Source organism: Drosophila bipectinata, chromosome 3L (assembly GCF_030179905.1).
Source record: "Drosophila bipectinata strain 14024-0381.07 chromosome 3L, DbipHiC1v2, whole genome shotgun sequence".
NCBI classification, from domain to species: Eukaryota; Metazoa; Arthropoda; class Insecta; order Diptera; family Drosophilidae; genus Drosophila; species Drosophila bipectinata.
This window is the reverse complement of record NC_091738.1, coordinates 214648-239995: the sequence shown is the minus strand read 5'-3', so window position 1 is coordinate 239995 and position 25348 is coordinate 214648. Positions and strand designations below refer to the sequence as shown.

General features: G+C 51.8%; 2 protein-coding genes across 3 annotated transcripts; one reads left to right on the top strand and one right to left on the bottom strand.

Annotated features, from left to right (window-relative positions):
• The first annotated feature begins 999 nt into the window (after positions 1–999).
• On the top strand, positions 1000–25280 carry fwd (phosphatidylinositol 4-kinase beta fwd). 2 transcript variants are annotated; one of them, XM_017235574.3, is made up of 12 exons: positions 1000–1967; positions 10547–11907; positions 19106–19217; positions 19712–19967; positions 20026–20220; positions 20339–22873; positions 22936–23054; positions 23117–23254; positions 23312–23586; positions 23654–23742; positions 23800–23964; positions 24028–25280. In XM_017235574.3, the coding sequence occupies exons 2-12, from the start codon at positions 10838–10840 to the stop codon at positions 24213–24215; spliced, it is 5142 nt and encodes a 1713-aa protein (XP_017091063.2). In that variant the 5' UTR covers positions 1000–1967; positions 10547–10837; the 3' UTR covers positions 24216–25280. The 2 variants fall into 2 exon arrangements, with proteins under 2 accessions (XP_017091063.2, XP_017091065.2); XM_017235576.3 differs by lacking the exons at positions 1000–1967; positions 10547–11907 and adding an exon at positions 18795–18961.
• ddbt (deadbeat) lies at positions 3772–5198 on the bottom strand. Its single transcript, XM_017235579.3, has 2 exons — positions 4848–5198; positions 3772–4790 (listed from the first exon to the last, which is right to left on the bottom strand). The coding sequence occupies exons 1-2, from the start codon at positions 5091–5093 to the stop codon at positions 4578–4580; spliced, it is 459 nt and encodes a 152-aa protein (XP_017091068.2). The 5' UTR covers positions 5094–5198; the 3' UTR covers positions 3772–4577.
• Positions 25281–25348: the final 68 nt, after the last annotated feature.

The following is a 25348-nucleotide window of genomic DNA, read 5'->3' as shown; positions in this document are numbered from 1 at the left end:
AGATCTCTCAATCTTGGATCTGTTGTGTGCACGCCGGGCATGGCTTTTTGTTTGCGTTCTCTAATTTGGGCCGCTCTGACAATTGCACAATTTACTGAAGAATGCGTCTAAGCGTCACTTAAAAACGCATTATTCAATTTATGTGCCGCCCATCCATCCACCAGATGCAAACACGACTTGAGCTCGGAGCAGTGCCATGTTCTTATGGAGAGAGATGTATTGGATTGGTAGTGAAAGCGATGAAAAGCTCTTACACTTTTCCAGCACTTTGGGGTGCTATTCTTGGAAACCTTTTATTAATTGTTCCGCAATTGGGGAGAAATAAATAACAAAGATAGTCTCTTATTGCTTTTATCTTCTTTCCAGAACAATAAAATATCTACAAGCTGGTTCATTTTAATGTGGGGGGTTCAGATACTCCCAAATCTCGGACTATATATTTTCACATAATTAAATGGAAATCTTTAAAAAAATATTTAAAGTTAAGAACAGGTAAAGGTTTTTAATAAGGATAAGTATTTTTTTCTGCCTAAAGTATAAAAATTTAAATGTTGCAATAAAAACCTAAAATATGTGTTCCCAAATAGAAAACTATGTAAGATATATAGAACTAAAATCATAAATCAATCAATGCACTTTGAAAAATATTGTTTTTTAAAATTCGTTGATTAGTGCGACCGCATTCAGTTTCGTTAAGAGGCGCTAGTGCATTTCTGCCAAATCCGTATAACCGGTTCGTATTAGATTAAAAGTTTTAACAAAAAAATAAACTAAATACTTTATTATAATATCTCATTTTTAAAAATAGAGCTAGGAAAATAAAAATAGAAATATAATACAAGTTTTTGAACCGGTTAGGCTGAACGAAGAGCATTGTACAGTTGCGTGCAAGCGAGAGGTATTATTTCCCTCCCGCTCACAACAATAGAGGGACCAATAAAAAAATACCAGAAAATACGGTTCCCAGAAAAACCCCTTGGGGAAAAATAGTTTGATGGCAACGGTCACACTGAGAAAAAAAGTCAACTGCGTTGGACGTGTCGACGCTAGATCGCGTAATTTGTTTTCGTTGTGGGAGTACAAGAAGTCTGATTTCCCCTTTTGAGCGATTGCCAGTGCCGCGGCATTAATAATCCACGCGAGTGATTGCATCTGCGGAGCCCAGCAGCAGCAACAGCAGCCGAGTGCCTGCCCAAGTTCAATTCCCTTGTATACACACTACATGGGCGCGTCTCTTTTTGTTCCTTGGTGTTGTTGTTCGTGTACTGTGTGTCCGACGTCGTACTGTCTCGTCGTCCCTCGTTGCAAAAACAAACGCGCGTAAATCTACACAACTTATTTTAAATTAATTGCCCCCCAAGATTGGCTGGCAAATAGACGGCCAAAGGCTGGCCAAATATTGAAACAAGTGTCGCCTCGGCGAATTGTGATTTCTCGACGTCGTCGGACGCGTCGGGCGAATTTTCGCACGCACACTATCCAGATTTGCGCGTCCGTGTGAGTGGGCTGCGCTGGTAGTAGTGCTGCGGTGACTGTAGTTGTAGTTGTGTGTAGTTGTGGTTGTAGTAGTGCCAGTGCTTGTGCAACAACGAAATTCAATTGTTTATTGCTGGGTAGCCAGAAAGCCAAACGAAAGGCAGGCGGAAAGCAAGGCAGCCGAGTAGAGCAACAATAGCACAATACGATGCAGCTCGTTAAGGTGGCATAGTGTCGCAGTGGCGCCTCCATCTCACCTGCCATTCAGGTACTCGGTACTCGGCACTCGCAGTGTCTGTCTGTGTGAATCGCGGCGATAATAATAGGAATTTCTGTTTGTGATTTCCTATTCCGATTTCTGATTTCTGATTTCCACCGTGGAAAGCCAGCCAGCGCCAGCCAGCAAGTGAAAGTCGAACGAGCCCTCCCTATCGCGGATTCATCTCACCAGCCAGTTGCGGATTTGGATTACCCTTCCAAGGACTATCGAGGTATGTCTTCCTCCAGACTCTATACATGCATTATTCATTAATTTCCTAGTGCGTGATAAGGCCATTAATCACCATTCTGTTGCTTCTGTTTTTGTTTTTTGTTGTTTTTGCTTTTCGTTTTTTATTCGTATCTGGCCGGGAATGGGAATCCGCCCTTGTTTTGTTCCTCTTCTCGGTACGATTCCCTTGTTTACCCGGTCGGTTGTGCGCTGCTTCCTTCCGCTCTAGAGGTCGGGGTTCCTCCTCGCTGCACTTTGGACTCAACCATATGATGGTGGTTAGAATGGTAGTATTTTTAAACAAATTAGTAATGGAGAGGTCCTAAAAATAAATCAACATGGGTATTTTTAGAGACTCATTTTTTTAAAGGCGAGAGTATCTATTTTTTCGAAAAGTGGCTAATATTTTGCGAATATCGGTTCGTCTTGAGATGAGTTATGGCCGTTTCAGTGATGTTTTTCAGTAATAGGTTTCAAAACTCGTAGCTCCAGACCTAGAGTACGAATCCACCATCTAATGATATATTTTTTGATTCATATTTAAATAATTAGCCAGTTTTGTGTCCTCAGTTTGTATTAATTTGTCTCCCGAAACATCTGCCTTGAAAGAAAACAAATCTATAGAAAATATATATATATTTATATTATTCATATATTTATATTTATATTTTCTTTTGGAAATGATTGTTTTCTATTTAGTCTTCCTTTGTCGTACTAGCCACGCATTTAGGAAGAGGCACTGACATTGCCAATAAAAGAGTCATCCGCCAAATGGAAATAGAAACACGGAAGTCTGGCACTTGGTATTTAGTTCTCATTTGGGATCTCAGTTGCCCAACTTGATGCCTTCTTGGCACTCTCCTCGGGCACTCCCCCAGTTCATTGACTCACCGGGGCGGTCTAGCCGCTCCCCGAGTCCAGCAGAGTCCACTGGAATCCCATCGATAAGCCCGTAAGCCAGCTTAGGCGATTGCGAAAATCGGTTGCATTTGAATCCAAGGCGAGCGGGTCTGCGCTGCGGCCGAAGACCAGGGCGCCGAGTCGATGAACTCCCGCGGAACGGGGCAGCAGTGGCTGGCGAAAAAGCAAAACAAATGCCAGTGCGTGGCCAGTGCGGAGCCAAAAACAGAACCGCAGCGTAAACAAGCGCTGGGAGCCAAACGGAAACAAAGAGCGGAGCGGAGCGGTCGACAGTGGAAACTGTTGTTCTGCCGCTGAGCTGGGCTTGACTCCGATTCGGGTTGCCTCTAGAAGGCATTGCGCTCGATTTCGTTTCGTTTCGCTTCGGAATGTGGAGTGTGGAATGTCGAAGGTGTTGTGTGGCAGCTTAGATAACTTCTCCCGCCAGATCGAAAGCCTCTGGAAGTTTTATAAAAAAGAAAACAGAAAGAGGTGAGCACGCCGATGTAACCGGGACCCAGATAGGGGGAGCAGTCAGCGGGACAGGGCAATTAAACTGTAATTACTCTTTCGAGCGGCGATAACTATGACATAAGCGGAGAGCTGCAACAGCTGTCAATCTACCTGCCTACCTGTAGCTACCTTGCACGTTGCGTCGTCGGCAGACGTTGCCAAATAGCTGGCTCTGGGCCTTAGTTTCGAGTTAGTTGAGCGCGGCAATTGGCTCTGCAATCAGAGCTTCGGTGAAGAGGTCCAGTCGGCGTCCGAAACGGGAAGCCAACCAGTTTCCGATCACTCCAATGATGGCAAGCCGAGCTTTGAACTGGAATTCGTTCGGAGCTGGTGTTGCTATTTCTGTTTGGAAGCCACCACTTGCCGTCGTGGCCCGCTCTCCGAGGCGGAAATTAAAATTGATAAATAATTTATTGACAAACAGAAAGTGGCTTGTTCGGAGGCGGGGCGGGAGGGGCTTCGATAAGGCCCGCTGTCTGCGTTCTCGGCAGCAAACATTCGGGGAATCGATCCCATCAGCTCTAATCACCTCTTCCAGGGTTCCCCGAAGTGACTCGCTTGTCCCACCTGCGATCAGCCCGAAACAGAAACAAAGCAAGGTCGCCAGGTAGCTCGAACTGCTTCTCCGAAATCCCAGCTCGACCGCCCTCGGTTACTTCAGTGCGAAAGGTGACGTCATGGGCTGAAAGCCAAACAAACAATTTGGAGCTTGTGTATGAAACAAAAAACAGAAAACAGCAAGTCCGGTGCAAGCAGGAACGACCGGAAGTACTGTCGCCCAGCCCGGCTGTGGGTGCTCCTCCTCAGGGGGAAAGACAGCCCAGGGCGAGATGCGAAAACGTCCAAAGTCGGTGCAGAAAGTGAAAGTCTTGGCGGTATTTGGGTATTTGTTGGCGCTATCCAGAGACGAAGGTGGAGACGGAGAGCGGCCCACGCACAGCCCGAGTTACGTAACGACAGAGTTCATCGGCTGAGACCCAGTGGCTGGCAGTCTAAGCGGGGTTCTTGACTCGACCCCGTCCACTCGGGCTGGGGCAGCTCGCATTACCAGCTAATGACTGGCGCTGCCAGTGGGTCAGTCTGTTGGGGAAAAGAACGGGAACTGGGCGATGGGCGATGGGAACTGGGCAGTGGGTAGTAAGGTAAAAGATAGCTGTAGTCATGGGTGTTAAGTGTGTCTCTGGGTCTCCAGGTCTTCCTACTGGGAAGGGGGTCTGCGACTCCCCCTCTCCTGGTCTTTGCTCTTGGGCTTGCTTGCCCGCTTCCTGCGTCTCAGCGGCACCGGACGCTTGTCGTAGATGGGGCGCCGGACCTTCGTGGAGCCCCGGCCGGTCTGGCCTTGTCGGCTCCGGAAGAGCAGCCTCCTAGCCCGATTCGCCTTGGCCTGACGCACCATTCGAGACACGACTCGCTGCAGACAGAAGAACAATGAGCCACTGGCTGGGAACTGGGAGACGGATGGACTTACCTCTGGCTCGAAGCTCCTCTTCTGGGCCTTCGTCAGGGCGTCCCACAAGGGAGGGGCTTCCTGGAGCAGGCGGCGCATGCCGTAGCGCTTGAAGACGTTCGTCTTCAGGTGGCGCAGAAAGTTGAGGTACGGCAGGGGCGCCACCAGGCAGGGCTGGGCCACGACGTGCCGGTTCCGGAGCACGGTCCGGGGGCTCAGAGGCGGCACAGGGCGCGGACCAGCACCATCTCGAGGAGTCGGGGGCATGGCTTCTTGATCAGTCCGAAAAGTAGCATCCACACGAGAACTCCCAGCAGTGATCTCATGACCAGGTCGGGAGCGAGTATGACTGTGCGAGTGGGAGTGCTGGTTGAGTGGGGAGCTCAGGGCTGCTTCGATCGGTGTGGCTCCGAGCGGAGGGGACTTGAGTCAGACAGAAGCCGACAGAAACCGAGCCATCGGCGAGCACAGCGCCCGTATATAGACCGATTATCAGCACAACGCCCACCGATTCATCGCGACTTATTTTGGTCCGAGTCGTGATTGTCGGCGGCTGCACTGTATCATGTCCGAGGAAATGGGACGGCGGGGGAGCCACTGATAAGTCTCGTGGGCATCCATCCGGCCAAAGTCCAGGCACGCACTCTGAGACGCAAATAGGCTTTTCTTTCGGGCATCCAGTGAGCACAGTCGCGGACAATCGGAAGCAACTCACTTCCGTTCTGGCGCTCTTCCGCCTCTCATCCCAAACAGCCTGCAGCCTCGGCTAGTTTCTATTCGATTGGATGGCTTTCTCGCCATGGAGATGGAGACAGAACTTTCCTCCGGCCACCGGGCGATAATGGTGCTGCTTTCGGTTTCAGTTTGGCGTCTTAATTGCCTTAATTGGTGAATTGGTGAAAATATTGAAGAAACATCTGCGCAGGGGACTGGTGGGGAATCGAGTGGAACGCCGCGGCTTTTCCCGCCCGCCCCATCGGTTGTGCAACCAACTTTCCCCCACCGGTTCAGAGATGGGAAACGGCCATTAGGCTTTCCCTCTGCACTCTGGCTGCTCCGCTGGCTGGGCTCTGCCCGCTCCTCAGTGCATCGGAGAGTTAATGCTGTGTGACATCGCCGCTCATAATGGATTCGACTTGGACTAGGCGACTAGGCCCTCTTGGACGGAGGCCCAGCTCCGTGGGAAAGACTCCGGGCAGACCACAGCTCCAATCGAACGGAGGTGAGTGCGAGGTACTTCAAGTTCGCTGCAGTTCACAACTCCCGCCCGGGCTCGGGCCAAGGCAAGTGGATTTGCCCAATTAGACACTTTAATTAACTGATTTTGGAGACTTGCGAGTGCTCGGGCCAGTAGCTCGGGCGGAGCACGGGGCTTGTTGACTCGGGGAGGTGGAGATAGCCCGGCTTGTGTCTCGAGATTAGATAACTTGTGGTAGCTGGATGCTAGATATCATTCGGCCTGCCAGTGCACCTCGCTGCCTTGGCTTGGTGCCCGGACTTGAACCCTGCGAGGCGGGCTTGGAGCTCCCCTTTTTTCGGGGGAGACCCAACGAGCTCTCACTCGAGCTCGGCGTGACTGCTCGCCTTGACCAGAGCGGCGGCTTCGGTTCTACATCGACTGCGGTCGAATTATTTTGAAAAGTTACTCAACGAGGTGGAAGCGGGCTGGTGTGTGTGTCTGATTGGGACGACCTTGATAGCGCCGTTCAAACAAGCTCGTTCGCCGCGAATATCTTGGCGGAGCGAGATCCGAAGCTAGAGTATCTGCGCCTCTAACAGCGTATCTCTGTATCTGTATCTGTATCTGGTGCTGGCTGTTTGCGGTTTATAACCGCACATCACCAGCAGCACCAGCGGAATGTGAAACTCTAGATTCGTTATTGCACTCGAGCGTAATCTCCGTAACGGCTGCTGCTGCTGTGGTTTGGCTCCAAACGGTGCCAGAGTTGAGAGCCTTCTGCCACATTAGTTTGCTGCATGCCCCTCGAAATCCGTGGCGCACTCCAGCTCGAGTGCGAAACTGGCGGACCAGCCACTCCGCTTTGACTTTCTTTCGCGAGCCACTCTTGCAGTGGAATCCCGCACCCCGACTCCACCAAGTTGCACCTACTGGAGGACCGGGTCGCGTGCCGCTTGTTGCAAGAGCCAGCTTGTAAAAGCCAAAGACCCAGTTTGAAACCAAGGAGGAACTAGCTCGCCACTCTCTGGCGATTGCGACTCCCCATTTGCATATCCGAAACGGTATCCATCGAACGCGACCTTCGCCACGAGAAAGTGTCGAAAAAACGGGGCCGCCGGGTCGCAGATTCCGGGGGGCAGGCCACTTCGAGGGGCGGCCTGTTACAGTTAGTTATTCAACGCCAAACACAAGCCCGACAAACTGTTGCGTCTCGCATTTTTTGGAAATGCTAATTAGCTGGAAACACAATCGCTGAAAGGCCAGCGATGGTATCGGTCCCCGACTTGGAGCCCTCCTCCTCCGACTCGCGCCGTACACTTGCGGGTTCATTCAGAACTGTGTGTATGAGCCGTGTGTATCCGCCGAGTACGCTACGAAGGCATGAGTTTTGCATACATCTCGCATTCATGCTCCCGCCAGCAGCCACGCCCTGCGCCTGCGCCTCAGCAGCCATGGAATTTGATTAAAACGAGCTCCGTTCTCCGTTCTCGTCGCAATCTCGGCCTCTCCTCAGAGTCCCCCAGCTATTCTGTATCAGCTATTGCTCCACGGGGGCTCCGCATCCGGATGCTGGCCCGGCTCCTAAATGGCCCAGCAATTAAAAAAGTCCCTTGGGAGGATGGATGGTGGACTCCCAGGGGGCTGCCGAAATCCGCTGCTCCTCAAACGCAGTGCATCTCGAGGCAAGGCGAGTTATGTAGAACATGAAATAATAATTGCATCTTTTGAGCGGCTGGGGGGAGGGAGGAGCCCGACATGGAGCATGAAATTGCGAAGACGCCCGACTCGAGGAATGCTCCGCAGCTGCCCCCCACCGCTGTGTTCCTATTTGAGCCAAATTATGCTCAGAATGCGACCCAGAAGCCACTCTAACGATCTGCGATTGCAGGCCGTTGCAGCTGCAATTGAAAGTTGCATTTCGCGGCTCATTAAGGCGCCAGAGGAGGGATCTGCCCGCCGAGGCTGCCGAGTTCGTTGACAGTTGCCTCCGAACGCCGTTCCCAGTCCGAGACGCTGGCCGGGATGCCCCGGCTCTTTGCGTTTCTCGAACGAAAACACGGCGCAGATTGCGAGCCGAAAGCTGAGGCCGCACAGCTGTGCGGTTTTCTGTGATGTGAGTGACTTGCGCAAGCCGCAGCTCCCCAGCCCCCCCTGCTCCACCGCCCCATAGCTCCACAGCGCCACAGCTCGCAGCTGCTCGATCCGCAGCTGGAGTCACACAATGCTTGATACATTCTCCCAAACAATCGGACCTCTGGGCTGGCCAACGCTATCTCTGGTTGCTGGAATGGGAGCACCTGATTCTGGAAAGGGCATGTGCCCCAAGCAGTCGCAGGAAGTGCTCCGCAGAGCGATCCGGCCCGTGGCTATTGGCTTTTAATGACTTCGATTGCCCACTCACTGAGCCAAAGCCAGAGCGAAATATTTATTGGCCTTTCGAGAGTCGGTTGGGAGCAGGTCCCAGGCTGAACCAGTTTTTGGGGAGTGCGACACTCACTTCCGGACCAGCGCCGAATGGAAATTCAAGCTAATGTTTCAATTTTCGTGGCCGCCGAATGCAGTTCCCGAGCCAGCGGAGTTTTCCTCCGTCTCGATGGGGTTGTGGGGAAAACTCGTTTGTCGGCCGCTGAGATGGCTTGGGATGGGCTCCGGAGCTGTGATTGATTGGCGGCCTGGGTGTACGGCTTGTGCGGAGGGAACACCATCTGCCTGTGGGCCGGGTCTCGGATCCAAATACCAGGCATTCTCGCCTTGATTGCCATTGAACTCATGACTTTTGCTGACTCGAGCAATAAAACAGCTTCTAGCGCGCTGCTCCAAAGAGCACATTCCGAGATTGTTTTCGATTTGCGGCTCTGAGCTGCCAGGTCGAGAGTCGTCTTTGGGCTACCAGTCGGTAGCTAGCACCGGTACAGTGGAGCGTGGCCGACCGTCAAGGCCGCCTTCGCCGCAGAACAATTGTCGGATTGTCGGATTGGGGGATTGGGCAACAGCCCCGCAAGAGTCAGAGCAGGGAAGTCGGGTCAGGGCAAGTGGAAAACCAGTTTTGGTTCCAAAATGATTCGCTGATCGGCCAGCAGGCCACGGCCCTGGATTCGGTTACGCCTGGGTACTTGTCGGAGGACCTGCCCTCCGCAGAGTCTCCGAGGAGTGGTTCCCACACTCGGTGGTTGTGAAATTGGATCAGCCCGAGTCGGGTTACAGGGGCCCTCGAGAGGGTCCTTGGCCGAGTCGAGTCATCCTCGCAACTCAAATCAGCACTGCCCGGCATGTGGGGTTCGTGAAACCAAATTCCAAATTCCCCCCCTTGTACCCCCTCGGCCCTCGGGCGGAATTATTTTTAGTGCCGCCCGCATTCTTGTCTCGCTCTCCTCCGCACACTCTCGCGGCCAGCGTTATACAATTTTAATTATTACAGCACTCCGGGCCGGGCCAGGCCGGGCAGGGTCGGGCCGGGCATAGGCACGGCGGCAGTGCTTGCGTGTGATCCGCCTGCCCCCGGAAAGATATCGTTCATCGGCCCGTCCCCGAATCGAAAGAATGTTCTCGTCCATCTGGGGCCAGTGGGGAGTGTCGGCCGCTGCTTTCCGCAAGTGTTGTAGGCCATTTCAAGTCGTGACGCACGGGAGTGGGGGGCAGAGGACCAGATCCAGGGGGGAAAGAGCCTTCCAAGGTTACCACGCACGCCGGCAGACGTCCTGCATCTTTGGGCAGAACTAGGAGCCCCCAATGGCTGGCGACATTCATTTCCGTTTGGCGGAAAATCACAGTTCCTCGGTGCGTCACAGATAATAAAAGGTATTCTGTCACGGCTGACGTGAATCACTTGCGTGCAGTGGCCGTCTTCGGAGGTAATTAGCGCCGCGCCGGAGAGATTTGCGAACGGAGGGGCTGGGGGCGGAGGCGGAATTGGGGTCAGGTCGCCAGCTCATGAAATTCAAATTGAAGCTGCGGGGCATTGAGGGTATGGGGGCGATGGGCCGGCATTGATAAGAGAAAGGATGCCACGGATCTCGGCCGAGGCTCCAGCCCACCCCACCGGCCGCCTGCCACCTGCCCCCTGCCACCTGCCCCCTGCCACCTGCTCATTCCCACGTCCCAGTTTCCGCTCTCGGACGGCGCGGAAACAAAGAGAAACCGTCGTCTCAGTGGCGCCGAAATGGGTCAAGGCAGGGCCGAAAACCAGCACCTGTTCGGGCTTTTAAGGTCGCGGGTGCAACGCCCGGCGGACGAATCTTCAGAGAGGCTGCCTAGCTGCTAGGTGCTGATTTATAGACGTGGTTCGTATTTGAATTTATCTCCCCGGCAGTTCATGTTTATTTTCCGCTGCTTACGCCACTCGGGCGTATGCGTGTGTTCGGCCTGCGGTACACGGTCCTCAGCGGAGGAAATGGCCCGTCTGGGAGGGGGGAGGGGAGTTCTTGGGAGGAACAAGAGGCACACGCGCCAGAGTCGGAGAACAATGCAGCGCGAACTCGCCCAGTTCGCCCCAATTGATTGAAAATTACTAATTGACACCAATTTTGTTTATCTTTCGCAGCAATAGCACCCCGAACGGCGATATGAGGGCCACACGCTCCGTGGAAACAACCGGAGGTGACCGAACCCAGAGCTGAGCCAAGGGGCATGACTCAACTGGCCGGCGCATAATTCTATTTGGGAGACATCGCCGAGCAATGGAACACACGAGCAATTCCAAGGTTGTGCCACAGAGAACTGCGTATCTAGCCGTATAAGAGACCCCTCGGAACCACTCACCCAGGACCGAAGCGAACCAGTTCCCCTGCCCTGCCCATCGCCAGCACCCGCTCCCGCTCCACTCCGAACCACAATGAACTCCGTCATATCTGCATTTAAGGGCAAGAAGAGCAGCGCCGCCAGCTGCAACCCGCCGAACGGGGCGGCCAACGGAGCTGCCCCCGCGGAGGCCAAACAGAGCCTGGCCAGCATCAGCATCAGCGGCGGGGTGGCCAAGAAGAAGCCGGTGGCCCAGAGCAGCGGCTATCAGTACTACCGGCACATCCGCGAAATCGAGACGGCCAACAAGCTGTACCCCTCGGTTGTGGTGGTGGCGGTGGAGGAGCCGGCGGCGTCTGCCCCGGCTGGCCTCCCCGCAGGAGTCGATGTCGTGGACCACTGCGTGCCGGCCACGGTGCGCCTGTCCAGCCCTCCGGAGTCACTCTCCGACTTCAACATGAACGGGAAGTCGCTGGCAGCGGCGACTGCCGCGGGTGGCGACAACGCCAACCTGGAGATGAGTGACACCTGGGTTTGCCCACCACCACCACCATCGACGACGGCGGACGACGAAGATCTCTCCGAGCACTCGACGGCCGCCTGCACAAGCACCAGTTCCAGCGAGCACAGCAACAGCACCGTGGTGCACAGTCCGACGGTCGCGGAGGGACTCAACTCGGCGACCTCGGTCTCCGCCTCCGCCACGGCCTCGGCCAGCCATCCCAGTCCCAGCCTCAGCCTGCACAGCTCCTCGTCCGCCACCTGCGACTCCTCGTCGCTGGCCATCACCTGCGAGCCGCACTCCAACTCCACCACTACCCTCTCCTCCTTGGGCTCGGACGGAGGCAACGGCAACGGAAACGGAAACTATATACCCGCCTTTCTAATGGCCACTCCGGTCACGCTGCCCATCGGCGGACAGATGCCCTCGGCGACGGCCACCACCAGCTCCGCGGCCAGCACGCCCAAGCACACGCGCTACTCCAAGCCGCGCCTCAGCCTGAGTCGGGGGTTCAACCAATCGATGCCCTCGGTTCACGGGCGCCTCAATCTCAGTGTGGCGCAGTCGGCAAGCGGAGGACCAGCTGCCGCCGGATCAGGCAACGGCGCGAATCCGCCCAAACGTATTTCGACACACCAAAGAAACTTGAGTCTGGACTTTCGGTAAGTAGTCTCTTATGAATTGTGGATGGGAATCGGGTGATTATTGCCAAAGCCATAAATATAGCCATCGCTGTGGGCCATATAGGACCTCCTTGCATTTTTCCGCTCAAGAATCGGGTGATTATTGCCAGAGATATAGCCATCGCTGTGGGTCATATAGGGCCTCCATGCATTTTTGAAGGGGACCCCCCAGAAAATTTGACAAAAAATCTGAAAAATATTTTGTAGCTAGATTTTGATTCAGATTAATTCAGAATCGATTTAGAAATCGTTTAAGCCATTCCGCTCAAGAATCGGGTGATTATTGCCAGAGATATAGCCATCGCTGTGGGCCATATAGGGCCTCCATGCATTTTTGAAGGGGTCCCCCCAGAAAATTGGAAAAAAAATCTGAAAAATATTTTGTAGCTAGATTTTGATGCAGATTTGTTCAGAATCGATCTAGAAATCGTTTAAGCCATTCCGCTCAAGAATCGGGTGATTATTGTCAGAGATATAGCCTTCGCTGTGGGCCATATAGGGCTTCTATGCATTTTTGAAGGGGTCCCCCCAGAAAATTGGAAAAAAAATCTGAAAAATATGTTGTGGCTAGATTTTGATTCAGATTTGTTCAGAATCGATCTCGAAATCGTTTAAGCCATTCCGCTCAAGAATCGGGTGATTATTGCCAGAGATATAGCCATCGCTGTGGGCCATATAGGGCCTCCATGCATTTTTGAAGGGGTCCCCCCAGAAAATTGGACAAAAAATCTGAAAAATATTTTGTAGCTAGATTTTGATGCAGATTTATTCAGAATCGATTTAGAAATCGTTTAAGCCATTCCGCTCAAGAATCGGGTGATTATTGCCAGAGATAAAGCCATCGCTGTGGGCCATATAGGGCCTCCATGCATTTTTGAAGGGGTCCCCCCAGAAAATTGGACAAAAAATCTGAAAAATATTTTGTAGCTAGATTTTGATGCAGATTTATTCAGAATCGATTTAGAAATCGTTTAAGCCATTCCGCTCAAGAATCGGGTGATTATTGTCAGAGATATAGCCTTCGCTGTGGGCCATATAGGGCTTCTATGCATTTTTGAAGGGGTCCCCCCAGAAAATTGGAAAAAAAATCTGAAAAATATTTTGTAGCTAGATTTTGATGCAGATTTATTCAGAATCGATCTAGAAATCGTTTAAGCCATTCCGCTCAAGAATCGGGTGATTATTGCCAGAGATATAGCCATCGCTGTGGGCCATATAGGGCTTCTATGCATTTTTGAAGGGGTCCCCCCAGAAAATTGGAAAAAAAATCTGAAAAATATTTTGTAGCTAGATTTTGATGCAGATTTGTTCAGAATCGATCTAGAAATCGTTTAAGCCATTCCGCTCAAGAATCGGGTGATTATTGTCAGAGATATAGCCTTCGCTGTGGGCCATATAGGGCTTCTATGCATTTTTGAAGGGGTCCCCCCAGAAAATTGGAAAAAAAATCTGAAAAATATGTTGTGGCTAGATTTTGATTCAGATTTGTTCAGAATCGATCTCGAAATCGTTTAAGCCATTCCGCTCAAGAATCGGGTGATTATTGCCAGAGATATAGCCATCGCTGTGGGCCATATAGGGCCTCCATGCATTTTTGAAGGGGTCCCCCCAGAAAATTGGACAAAAAATCTGAAAAATATTTTGTAGCTAGATTTTGATGCAGATTTATTCAGAATCGATTTAGAAATCGTTTAAGCCATTCCGCTCAAGAATCGGGTGATTATTGCCAGAGATAAAGCCATCGCTGTGGGCCATATAGGGCCTCCATGCATTTTTGAAGGGGTCCCCCCAGAAAATTGGACAAAAAATCTGAAAAATATTTTGTAGCTAGATTTTGATGCAGATTTATTCAGAATCGATTTAGAAATCGTTTAAGCCTTTCCGCTCAAGAATCGGGTGATTATTGCCAGAGATATAGCCATCGCTGTGGGCCATATAGGGCCTCCATGCATTTTTGAAGGGGTCCCCCCAGAAAATTGGACAAAAAATCTGAAAAATATTTTGTAGCTAGATTTTGATGCAGATTTGTTCAGAATCGATCTAGAAATCGTTTAAGCCATTCCGCTCAAGAATCGGGTGATTATTGCCAGAGATATAGCCATCGCTGTGGGCCATATAGGGCCTCCATGCATTTTTGAAGGGGTCCCCCCAGAAAATTGGACAAAAAATCTGAAAAATATGTTGTGGCTAGATTTTGATTCAGATTTGTTCAGAATCGATCTCGAAATCGTTTAAGCCATTCCGCTCAAGAATCGGGTGATTATTGCCAGAGATAAAGCCATCGCTGTGGGCCATATAGGGCCTCAATGCATTTTTGAAGGGGTCCCCCCAGAAAATTGGAAACAAAATCTGAAAAATATTTTGTAGCTACATTTTGATGCAGATTTGTTCAGAATCGATCTAGAAATCGTTTAAGCCATTCCGCTCAAGAATCGGGTGATTATTGCCAGAGATATAGCCTTCGCTGTGGGCCATATAGGGCTTCTATGCATTTTTGAAGGGGTCCCCCCAGAAAATTGGAAAAAAAATCTGAAAAATATGTTGTGGCTAGATTTTGATTCAGATTTGTTCAGAATCGATCTCGAAATCGTTTAAGCCATTCCGCTCAAGAATCGGGTGATTATTGCCAGAGATATAGCCATCGCTGTGGGCCATATAGGGCCTCCATGCATTTTTGAAGGGGTCCCCCCAGAAAATTGGACAAAAAATCTGAAAAATATTTTGTAGCTAGATTTTGATGCAGATTTATTCAGAATCGATTTAGAAATCGTTTAAGCCATTCCGCTCAAGAATCGGGTGATTATTGCCAGAGATATAGCCATCGCTGTGGGCCATATAGGGCCTCCATGCATTTTTGAAGGGGTCCCCCCAGAAAATTTGACAAAAAATCTGAAAAATATTTTGTAGCTAGATTTTGATGCAGATTTGTTCAGAATCGATCTAGAAATCGTTTAAGCCATTCCGCTCAAGAATCGGGTGATTATTGCCAGAGATATAGCCATCGCTGTGGGCCATACAGGGCCTCCAAGCATTTTTGGAGGAAGTCTCTCCAGAGAAATGTGCAATAAATCAAAAAGGAGTAGGAATTCCTAGGTTTGGACGCAGAACTGATGCAGAAACACCCTAAAGGATTCGTAAATCAGAATTGGATGACTGAGATCCTTGCCTATCAGATCTCCCTAAATACTCTTCTCAGAATGGAGTGCAACGACTCCAATCAGTAAACAAGCGGCGTGTGAATCGATGTACTAAGTAGTTTGCCGGTGCAATGCAAAGCGGAAGAGTGACGCCGCATTCGCACGGCACGCAAGCCACCCGACGGCGCCTGGCAGGTAATGACCCACCTCCGGTTGCTCCCAGAAATGGTGCCCTAATGGGCAATAGCCCAGCCTACGAGGGAGCCACCAGAATGGCGTCAAAGCGCTGGGGCTGTCGGCCCCACGTCACTTGGCATGCAAGTTGCCTCTAGAGTCTGTAGTCTGTAGTCTAGAACCACGACTCCCGGATTCCGACACGCAGGCGCGTCAGCCTCGACTCCTGGCCATGAAAGCCAATTCTTTCTAGCTCTTTGCATTTTCATTGCCTGTTTACAACATGTTATTATTGAGGTGCCATTACCCCGGGGATTCCCCTCTGTCCCAAGTCCTTGGAGCTAGAAAGGCAGATACGGTTTTGTGCGAATTTCATCAGTTTTTATTGAACTTTGGGAACTATTTAGGTCGCTTTTGAGGCCGAGTGGAAGCCACATGAGCACATGTGCGAAACGTAAATAATCCCTGGAATAATGCACTCGCCGAACATATGCATTTGGTTGTGGAGCTGCGGCAGAGCATGCAGAACGTGCACTTGACTCGCACAGCGGATGCAGGGGCGGATCCGGATGCGGAGGAGCAGATTTTGCGAAAGCGAAAAAATCAACAATGTGTGCCGAGCTCTCCTTCCACTCGCCTCCATTGTGAATTGTAAATGCAGTAAATAAACAAGTCAACAGCCGTGCCCCAAGTATATGCATGTGGCACACTGGAGAACTGAATATGCAACATTGCAGTTTGGACGAGTCCGAGAAGGCCCTCTCCATCGGAAGGCCTCTCCATCGGAATTCCTCCCAGCCCTCTTTAATCAAGCTAATTGGGGGAGAATTGGTTTGGGATCTCTGCCATCGGGGTGGTTTTCCCCTCCAGTGGATCTGGTGGCTGGTCATCCATCTGAACCTTATCGATTGGATGCAAGTGGCTCTCTCAGCCCTGCCAGGTGTCGGGGACATTAACATTGCGAATAAATACCAGCACATTAGGATAATTGACCACAAGGAGAGGAGGCACACGTGCCGCATAATCTGGCCCGCCGCCGGAATCCACTCTCCAGATGGCCAGCAACCAGAGCCCGGTTCAACGGTGTCGAAAAACGCTTTGTTGCCTCGCCGTGTGTATGTACCCGTGTATTTGTATCAGACACAGATGGTGGCTGCTGGCTGCTGGCTGTGTTGAAAGTCTGCAGATGACGTGCCACACCCTGTCCTTGTTGTGTGCGTGCGCCGGCAAACAGGAGCGTTTTCCGGGCAGGAGTGAGCGGGTGGAGAAAGGAGTACGGAACGTAGTACGGAGTGGGAGGTATGGCCGGGCAGGTCTGGCCCACCCTGTCGCACCTTGTCGTAGGCAAGCCACTCTCCCTGCCACCTGCCTGGGGCAACATTGTCGCTTCGCTTTGTGGTTGCAGCTTTCCTCCCCCGCCAATGCTTAATTTCGTTAGCTTTGAGTTTCCTTCTGCGAGTCCCCCTCGCAATCAGTGGCGTGGAAGCAGAAAAACATGGGAATGTTTGCCAAACAATTAGGATATTGGATATTTTTATGATCCTTTGTTGGCCAAGACTTGGCTACTGAGAGTGGAATGGAGTCACATAGCTACAGGCAGGGGTGTGTTCTTTAAAACACTCTGTCCATTCCGTGTTCCGTACAGGATGCTATGACCCCAGGAACAACTTGCAATGGCAATAACCGAAGTAAGAACCTTATTTGCCCAAAACCCCCCTTAATATCCTGCCTACGCCGCTGTCCTCAATTCCTTGTTCTTTGAAACGATGAACTTTTGTCCAACAACTGCGGATTTCCCCAAGCTCCTCGTACTCGCACTCGCACTCGCACTTCCTATTCCGAAAGTTCAAAGGCACTTGATGATATGGAAACTACCCGGAGCAAATAAAAACGAAACCACGCACGGAAGCCTCGACTCCTCTTTGTTAATCCACGGAGGAGGGGGAGAAGGAAAGCTGAAAGCTGAAAGATCCAGATGTGGATGCATTTCCAGCTGGAGTGCCGCGCGGAAAGCCGGGCTATTGATGACACTTAGTGCCAGCGGAGGAGTGATGAATGGCGGACGGACAGCCGGGCTGGCGTGCACACAGAGTGGCCTGTCAGGGCTTGGTCAACAAACCTCACGACTCGCATTCAGGTCCTGATTATCCGGGGAGCGGCCTCGCCTCGAGTCGTTGAACTCTGGCTGACTAGTTGCGGAATGCAAAATAGTTGGCGTGAACTCGGCAGAGAGATTTTGGGGAAAGCCCCAAGGGCTCGCAAAGGCATAATCCCCAGCCCACCAGCCACCAGCCTAACAGGCAGGCGGCCTTCAACGGGTGCGTTTTGAGGTGTAATTACGTAAAGCCCGGTACGTGAGGGGCGGCCGAGCGATGGCCATAACAATAAGCGGGCAGGGCCAGCCAACACCCCACTGCCGATCGAGAGGCGCAAATTAATGCAAATGCGTATATAATTGACACAACGAGACATCTAACGTCGGGTGGAATGCCTGGAATTTGCACGCCCGCCGCGCCCCAACCCGAGCCCCAGCCGGGTGCACTTCCCGCCTCCGCTGCAATCTGGGAAGAGCGGAATAATCAACACGCTGACGACGACACTTCGCCAGCGAAAACTGAACGACAGCCACATGCCAGACATTCCGTCCGCTACAGAGCTATTGAGCCCGATGTGGCCATCCAAAGGGAGCGCACCGACCCACCTGCATGCGAAATGAGCTGCCGGAATGCTGTTGGCACGACACCCGCCAGTCAATCGAACAGCGCGGGAGCTGTGCGGCACCCCCAGTCCCAAACACTGCTCGAGATAGTGCCCGACATGACCACTGTATCGAGAACATCGCGAATCACCCAGTTTGATTTCCTGCCCATCCGCGATAAGCCTCTGGCAGCTGTTTCCGCAGGGAGATTGTTGAACCCGCTTGGTATGCACTAGGCAAGGAGCCTGTATGGTTCTAGGACAGGGTCTGTGACTCTACAAACCATAGGGTTTAATTTTAGACAAGGACAAAGCACCTACTTAGTGTTGTCCTTGTCAGATACCAGTTCCATAGTTTAAGATACTAATCGGGGCAAAAAGAATCGGGGTAGGACGAGTGCATAGTCTATAGTGCAGTCTAGGTGCCTCCACTCCCCTCCGAAGGTCAGGTGCTCCGCTCCCGCCAGGTCCCTTTGGGAGTAGCGGCCATAGGGGAGGGTTATCAGTGTTATCAAATACAGTGCTTATCGCCGACAACCGATAATGGTTCGCGTAATAGCCAAAGATAAGGTGCACCTACTCTGCCTCGGGAACTCCCAGAGCCACCCTCGCACAGACCCCGCGCTCTCGAGCGAACCGCTCGGAGCTTTCGGCGACTACGTCACCGTTGGGGCCGAGCTTTCGCTCAAGCTCCTCCCACGGCCAACCAGCTGGCCGTCCACAAAGGCCCCGAAAGCTGCTCGATTAGTCAGCCATTCCGGGCAGCTTTTTCGCCGTGGGATCGAACCCCTCCCCCTCCGTGCTTGTGTTTGAGCTTCTTTATGCTCGAGGGGCATTGTTTTCAGTGTTTCGGAGCTCTCGGTCGCGGTCCGTGTCCGTATGCGTCGTCGTCTTGTTCCCTCAGCATGGGAATTCGCTAATTTAATTTAAATTAAAATTCAAAAGAAGGGAATCGCGACATCCAGCGGGTTTTATCGTTCGGGCTAGTCTCCTCACGATATGATAACTGCGACGTTCGATTAAAAGTGAGTGAGTGAGTGAGTGAGCGGATGAGCAACGAGGGGGTGGGGGCAGTATCTGGCAGCAGGGCACAACGCTTGGCCAGACTCGCTCCTCAGCAGATGCATTGATTTTTAACAGATTCTAATCTGGTCGTCTTGTCGTTTCAGGTCCATGGGCATACTGCTGCCGCCCGTCTCGCAGGTGACCAATACGCGTATCAATCACACCCAGCACCACCGCAACCGGAGCCTCGACAGCGCCCTGCAACGCATCCCGGAGGTAAGTGGCTCTCGAGTAGTTTATTGCGGCAATCGGTTTAGGGCCTGCAAGTGTTCCCAAGCCCCAGTCTCAGTCCAATCCCGTGCCCGTAACCTTGTCGGATGCACATACGCAAATACACCAGCACACCCGTACACCCGTACACCCGCTACGGGTACGAGCACTCTCACGCCCGCGAATCGGCGAAAGCAGTAAAACCTGGAAAGTTTCTAAGTCTCTATCTAGCACCGAGCGTGTGGCAGAGTGTGTGTTCCTTCGTGTGTGTGATGCGCTGTTTATTTATATTTTTATCGTTGCGTTGCTGGCATTGTTGTTCACTTTGGCACTTGCTCCCAGTGCTAAATGTTTGTGTGCCTACCTGGTTATCAGCTGGCAGCCCCTCCAGCCAGCTCCGCAGTCGTCAGGGCAGAAGAAAGCTGAGTGCCAGGCCTAGGGCCAGGCGATTAGGGATTGGGAAGAGCCCGAACTGACCGCCACCTTTGTCTCTTGAACAGGTCGAAGTGTCGTCGCCAAATGCCGAGAGCGAGAACACCTTCTGCTCCCCGTCCATACTCGGCGCGAATATGTGCTCCAAGATTGCCACTACGGCGGCGAGTGTAACAGCCGCCTTGTCGCCCCCAGCGCCGCCCACGCCGGCCCTGATGTCCGTCGCGCCCTCGACAGCGGCCACGCCCTCGGCGAAGGTGGTGAGCGCGCCCCAACACCATCAGGTGCCAAGGCATCAGGCGATCTGCAGACCCAGTGCTGTTGGTAAGTCACAAAGCAACCCAATCCCTTCCAGAGACTAACCAGTGAAAATCCGTTACAGTGGAGTCCTGTCCCACGTTGAGGGTGCGACCAAAGTCCAGCGAATCGGTGGCTGCCAACGGCCAGGAGATGATCGCCGCGATGGGTGGAAGCAGCAGCGCCTCCAGCAACGGCGGCAACAGCAGCAACAACAGCTGCAGCAGTGCCGGCAGCAAAAAGCGGGAGGACCTCACCAGCCTGGGGTCGGACGACTCCGGTAAGTATTGGAGCAGTGGAAGTCGAATCCCAATCGGGAAGCCTTTGGCTTTCCTGTAGCCGACGACTCAATAATGTGAGCTACCCCTCCTCATTCACACACCTTATACCGCCCGCAGGCATCATCTGTGGCTCAGAGTCGGACCAAATCTCCCTGAATCGCATATGCCACTCACATGAGTCGCTCGATTCGGGCGAGATGGATGCGGACGCCGATGCGGAAGCCGAAGCCGATGCCGAGGAGGAGTGCGTTGACCTTATGGAAACGACCTCCATTGACGAGGAGTACAGCCTAATGCAGCTGGATCACAACTGCTTCTATCAATCCCACACCGCCGCCACCACCACCGACCTGGACTGCCGCACGCTGCGGCCATCCCGCAAGCAGAAGCGAGCCCAGCAGCAGGCCAAACTAATGTCCCAGCACCAAGGGGGCCAAGCCCAAGGCGACGCTGCCGATGTGCCGGACTCCTCTGCTGCTGTCGACGACCGGACCCGGTATCGAGTCATGAACATGTCCCAGGCAGCCATCAATGTCGAAATCGGAGCTGCGCCCAACGAAATCGAACCTGTGATCGACGAGCAGGAAGTCAACCACGATGCCGATTCTTCGCAAGCTGCGGCATCTGTACCGCCTAGCGCCTTGCCCACATGTTCCGCCACCGCCACCCCCACACCCACGCCCACAGCCACTCCAACGCCAACGCCCACAGAGAGCACCAAGAACGACCAGGTGCTGTTCAAGAACTTCTTCGGGGCCACCAAGAACGCCATCTTCCGAACGGCCCAGAGCATCATTGAGAACCATGAGAAGAAGAATGCGGCCAAGCAGAAGGAGCACCCGGACCACGCCGCAGCCGCTGCCGTGGCTAACGGGTCGGGTGGAGCTGGAGCTGGAGCCACTACTCCGCAGGACCAAGTCAAGTCCCCGACAGACATCTCAAAGAAGAAGGAGTTCTTCAGCCTGCTCACCTCGAACTCCAGCAAAAAAGCGGCAGCTGCAGCGGCGGCGGCAGCAGCGAGCTCAGCGGCCAACACCCCTGCCGCCACGCCCACGGAGTCGCAGACGACCGCCGCCGAGTCCAAGCCGTCGTCCGACGGATCCAGCGACGTAAAGGTCAAGGAACGCACCCTAAACCTCCGTCTACCCGGAGCGGATAGCGATGCTGCTGGCGAAGGAGCCCTGGCCAAGAGCTCGTCCATCAACTCGCTTCACAAACTGAAGCTACCGGTTCCGGGAGTGGTCAAGTACTTCATCAGCGAACGGGCGCCGGTGTCGGATGTGCTGCTGAAGCCGGAAAAGGGCCAGAGTGGCTTGTTGCGGTTCTTTGAGTCCCCGGTCTTCAACATCCACTTTGCGGTGCACTACCTCTTCTACTCAAAGGAGCCGGGGGTGCTCAGCTTCATCGGCAACAAGATATTCAGCTTCCCCGACCAGGAGGTCGACCTGTACATCCCCCAGCTGATCGTCATGTACATCCAAATGGACGAGCTGGCCGAAGTGCTGGATCCGTACTTGACCATACGGTGTCGCAAGTCTGTGGACTTCTCGCTCAAGTGCCTGTGGCTCCTGGAGGCCTACAACTACCAGGTGGACTCCCTGGGGAGCCGCAAGTCCAAGCTGGCGCTCATGAAGGAGATATTCTCGAAGAAGGAGCACAAGCAGGTGCAGAACGACCTCAAGTCCGGGTCGGGTGGCCCAAGCGAGCCCAAGTCGGTGGTGGCCTTTGCCAAGAAGACCCATCATCGCTCCCAGTCCGACGCCACAGTCCTGCTGGCCGATTCCCGATCTCCGCACATGCTGAGCATATCCCACCGTATGTACCAGCAACCTCCGTTCACCACCCAGACCCTTCTCGCCGCACCCACCAAGCTGTGTCTGGGCGAGCTGAACTCGGGGCATGCCTTCGACAATGGCTGCACCTGTTTCGAGACTGTGCGCGGCCAGGTGAACGGCCTGCTCGGCCAGCGGACGGTGTGCTGTTGCGGAGCTCCGAAGACTGCGCCCCAGAAGGAGTTCATGAAGGCGCTGATGAATGTTGGGAAGAACCTCACGGCGTTGCCCTCGAAGGCGGAAAAGACCTCTGCCCTGCGCATGTCGCTCAACCTGATCAACAAGAACCTGCCCGCCCGCGTCTGGCTGCCGCTCTACTCGTACATTCCGCACCACGTGGTTCGCATCACGGAGGAGAAGACCGCCGTGCTGAACTCGAAGGACAAGACGCCCTATATCATATACGTCGAGGTGGTCGAAGTGCCCGACATCTACTCCTCCCCGCTCATACCCAAAATGATGCCCTCGCTGAGGCACACAAAGAGCGAGGAGCACCTGGAGGGCTCCTGCCTGAACTCGCACCCGCACCTGAGCTGTAGCCGCACGTCCAGCTGCAGCAGCGGGCAGCAAGGCTCCAGTTGTCGGCGGAAAAAAGGCGCAGACGGTGGCGAGGGAGGCGGCGGTGGTTGTGGCGATGCTGGTCCCCACAACTGCTGTGGCACCAATGCGCTTTCCCTGGGCGGTCTGCACCTGCATGAGGACGATGTGTGGTCGCAGGAGGACGACGAGATCACGGCGCAGTACCTTAACATGCAAAAAGTGAGCGAAAGGGATGCCATTTCGCAAATGTCACTAGACTCGTGCGATTCGAGGGACCAAGGTAGGAAGCTATGGTATAATATCATCTTAAATAGGTACTTACGAAATGTATATTCCTCGTAGGACCACCCATTGTCTTTAACATCGGCGACGTACGCTCCCGCCACTGCAGCAACTTGAGCTGCGAGAACACAAAGTCCTTCAGCAATGACCCAGAAGATCCTTCGGCGGCAGCATTAAAGGTATTCGCGAACTTTTCGGCTCCTTGTTTATGGGAACTCATTGGCAACATCGTTTATTCTAGGAACCCTGGCATGAGAAGGAGAAGCTTATTCGAGAGTCCTCCCCCTATGGACATCTTCAAAACTGGCGTCTACTGTCCGCTATTGTCAAGTGCGGCGATGACTTGCGCCAGGAGCTGATGGCCACCCAGTTGTTGGAGGTAAGAATCCTTCTCTATCAGATGGGGCAACTAAGTAATTCAAATGTGTTCTTGCAGATGTTCAAAATCATTTGGCAGGAGGAGCAAGTGGATCTGTGGGTGCGTCCCTACAAGATCGTCTGCCTGTCGAACGACAGCGGCCTCATTGAGCCCATCCTGAACACCGTCTCGCTGCATCAAATCAAAAAGAACTCCAACAAATCATTAAGGGACTACTTCATCGATGAGTATGGAACACCCACAGGCGAGAGCTTTCGGCGCGCCCAGAAGAACTTTGTCCAGAGCTGCGCTGCCTACTGTCTTATATCGTATCTACTCCAAGTCAAGGACAGGTAAGATAGCATAGCGTTCTTAGCATTCCCAGTTACAAGCATTAACCTTCTCCTTCTTCGCCTCTAGGCACAATGGCAACATACTCTTCCACTCGGACGGGCACATCATTCACATAGACTTTGGTTTCATTCTGAGTATTTCACCAAAGAACTTGGGTAGGTACTCCTAAGAAGAGCTAAGGTACATCATGCTAATACTCCTTCTTCCTGCAGGCTTCGAGCAGTCGCCATTTAAGCTTACGCCCGAGTTCGTCGAAGTCATGGGTGGCACCAGCTCGGAGCACTGGCGCGAGTTCAACCGCCTTTTGCTGGTCGGAATGATGTCGGCGCGGAAGCACATGGACCGCATTATAAACTTTGTGGAAATCATGCGTAGCAGTAAGTTTTGAGTTGTTAGGTCCATTCTGAGGACGGTTCGTGACTTCCTCTTCCACATTTCAGATGCCCAATTGCCTTGCTTTAAGAACGGGTGCTCGGGCACCGTACAGAATCTCCGCAAACGTTTTCACATGAATTTAACCGAGCAGGAAATGGAACGCAAGGTGGAGCAGCTGGTGCAGGACTCATTGAAGAGTTTGTCAACCAAACTGTACGATGGGTATCAGTACTACACGAATGGCATATTGTGAGAGCGGTTTTTTATGAAGATCTAAGCAGAAGCAGGTGGATGATGCCGAGCTGGTTAACCAAAACTATGGACTGACTTTTTTGTAAAGAAATTATTGTATATTATATAACATGTATGTAATTATCAGCGACAAAAATAGAGAAAACAAACAAAAAAGCAAAAAAGAATGAAATTGTACCAAACCTAAATCTGTTATCGTAGCTTAAATCGTTCGTTGTATGCGTTTGCATTGTTGAATTAGCGTAAACTGTGTATGTTGTCTAGCTTTTAAGAGAAATTGTAAATTTTTTCAATGTACTTTTAGTTGGTCTGAGTGAGAACGCGCGTGTCGGTCTGTTATTCCATTTGCAATTTCATTATCGTGTACATATATAGAAACATATATATTTATATTTATATGCGAGACGATTTACCAATAACCAGGCTTGAACTTCTACAATTATTTCGGTTGCTACGCTTATCTATATTCATTCTTATCTAAATTTTAAACTCTGGCGCTTTTGTATTCATGAGTCTTATTGTAAATGCATCTTATTCCAATATTTAGCCGTAAGTGTAAGGATAAACTCTAATGCCACTTTTTGCTGCAGCTTCAAATCTAAACAAATCATACAGCAATATACTCTTTAAGGAATTCAATTTAATTATCAATCAAATTTATCGACATCATTTTAACAAACAAAAGAAAATATGCCACGGCAACATACAGAATTATAAAACTAAAATTTCAACTCGCCGCCGAATCAGTTTGTATTTGCCTAATAACCGATTATAACTAATTATTACCTAATGATTTTCTAACTTAATATACTTCTAAGCTACTGCGTAAAAACGGAAATCAAAGCATACGAAACAGTACTAAAATAAATAGCTAGGCACTGAAAGTGAACAATTTCGAGTTTGTAAAAAGGAGGTGGCATCAAAGCTGACCCCACCCACACTAGTGTGTATGTAGGAATTAAGTTTCACGCGAAAATTAGCTACAAGTATATGAAAATGTAAATGCATATTTCTAAAATTTATTACGTAAAGATCTAAAATAAATGAGCATATTGATAATATACAACCTGTATCCGTGTCAAGTTACTATGGGAAACGATGAAAGAAAAAATTGTTTATTGAACAAATAAAAGC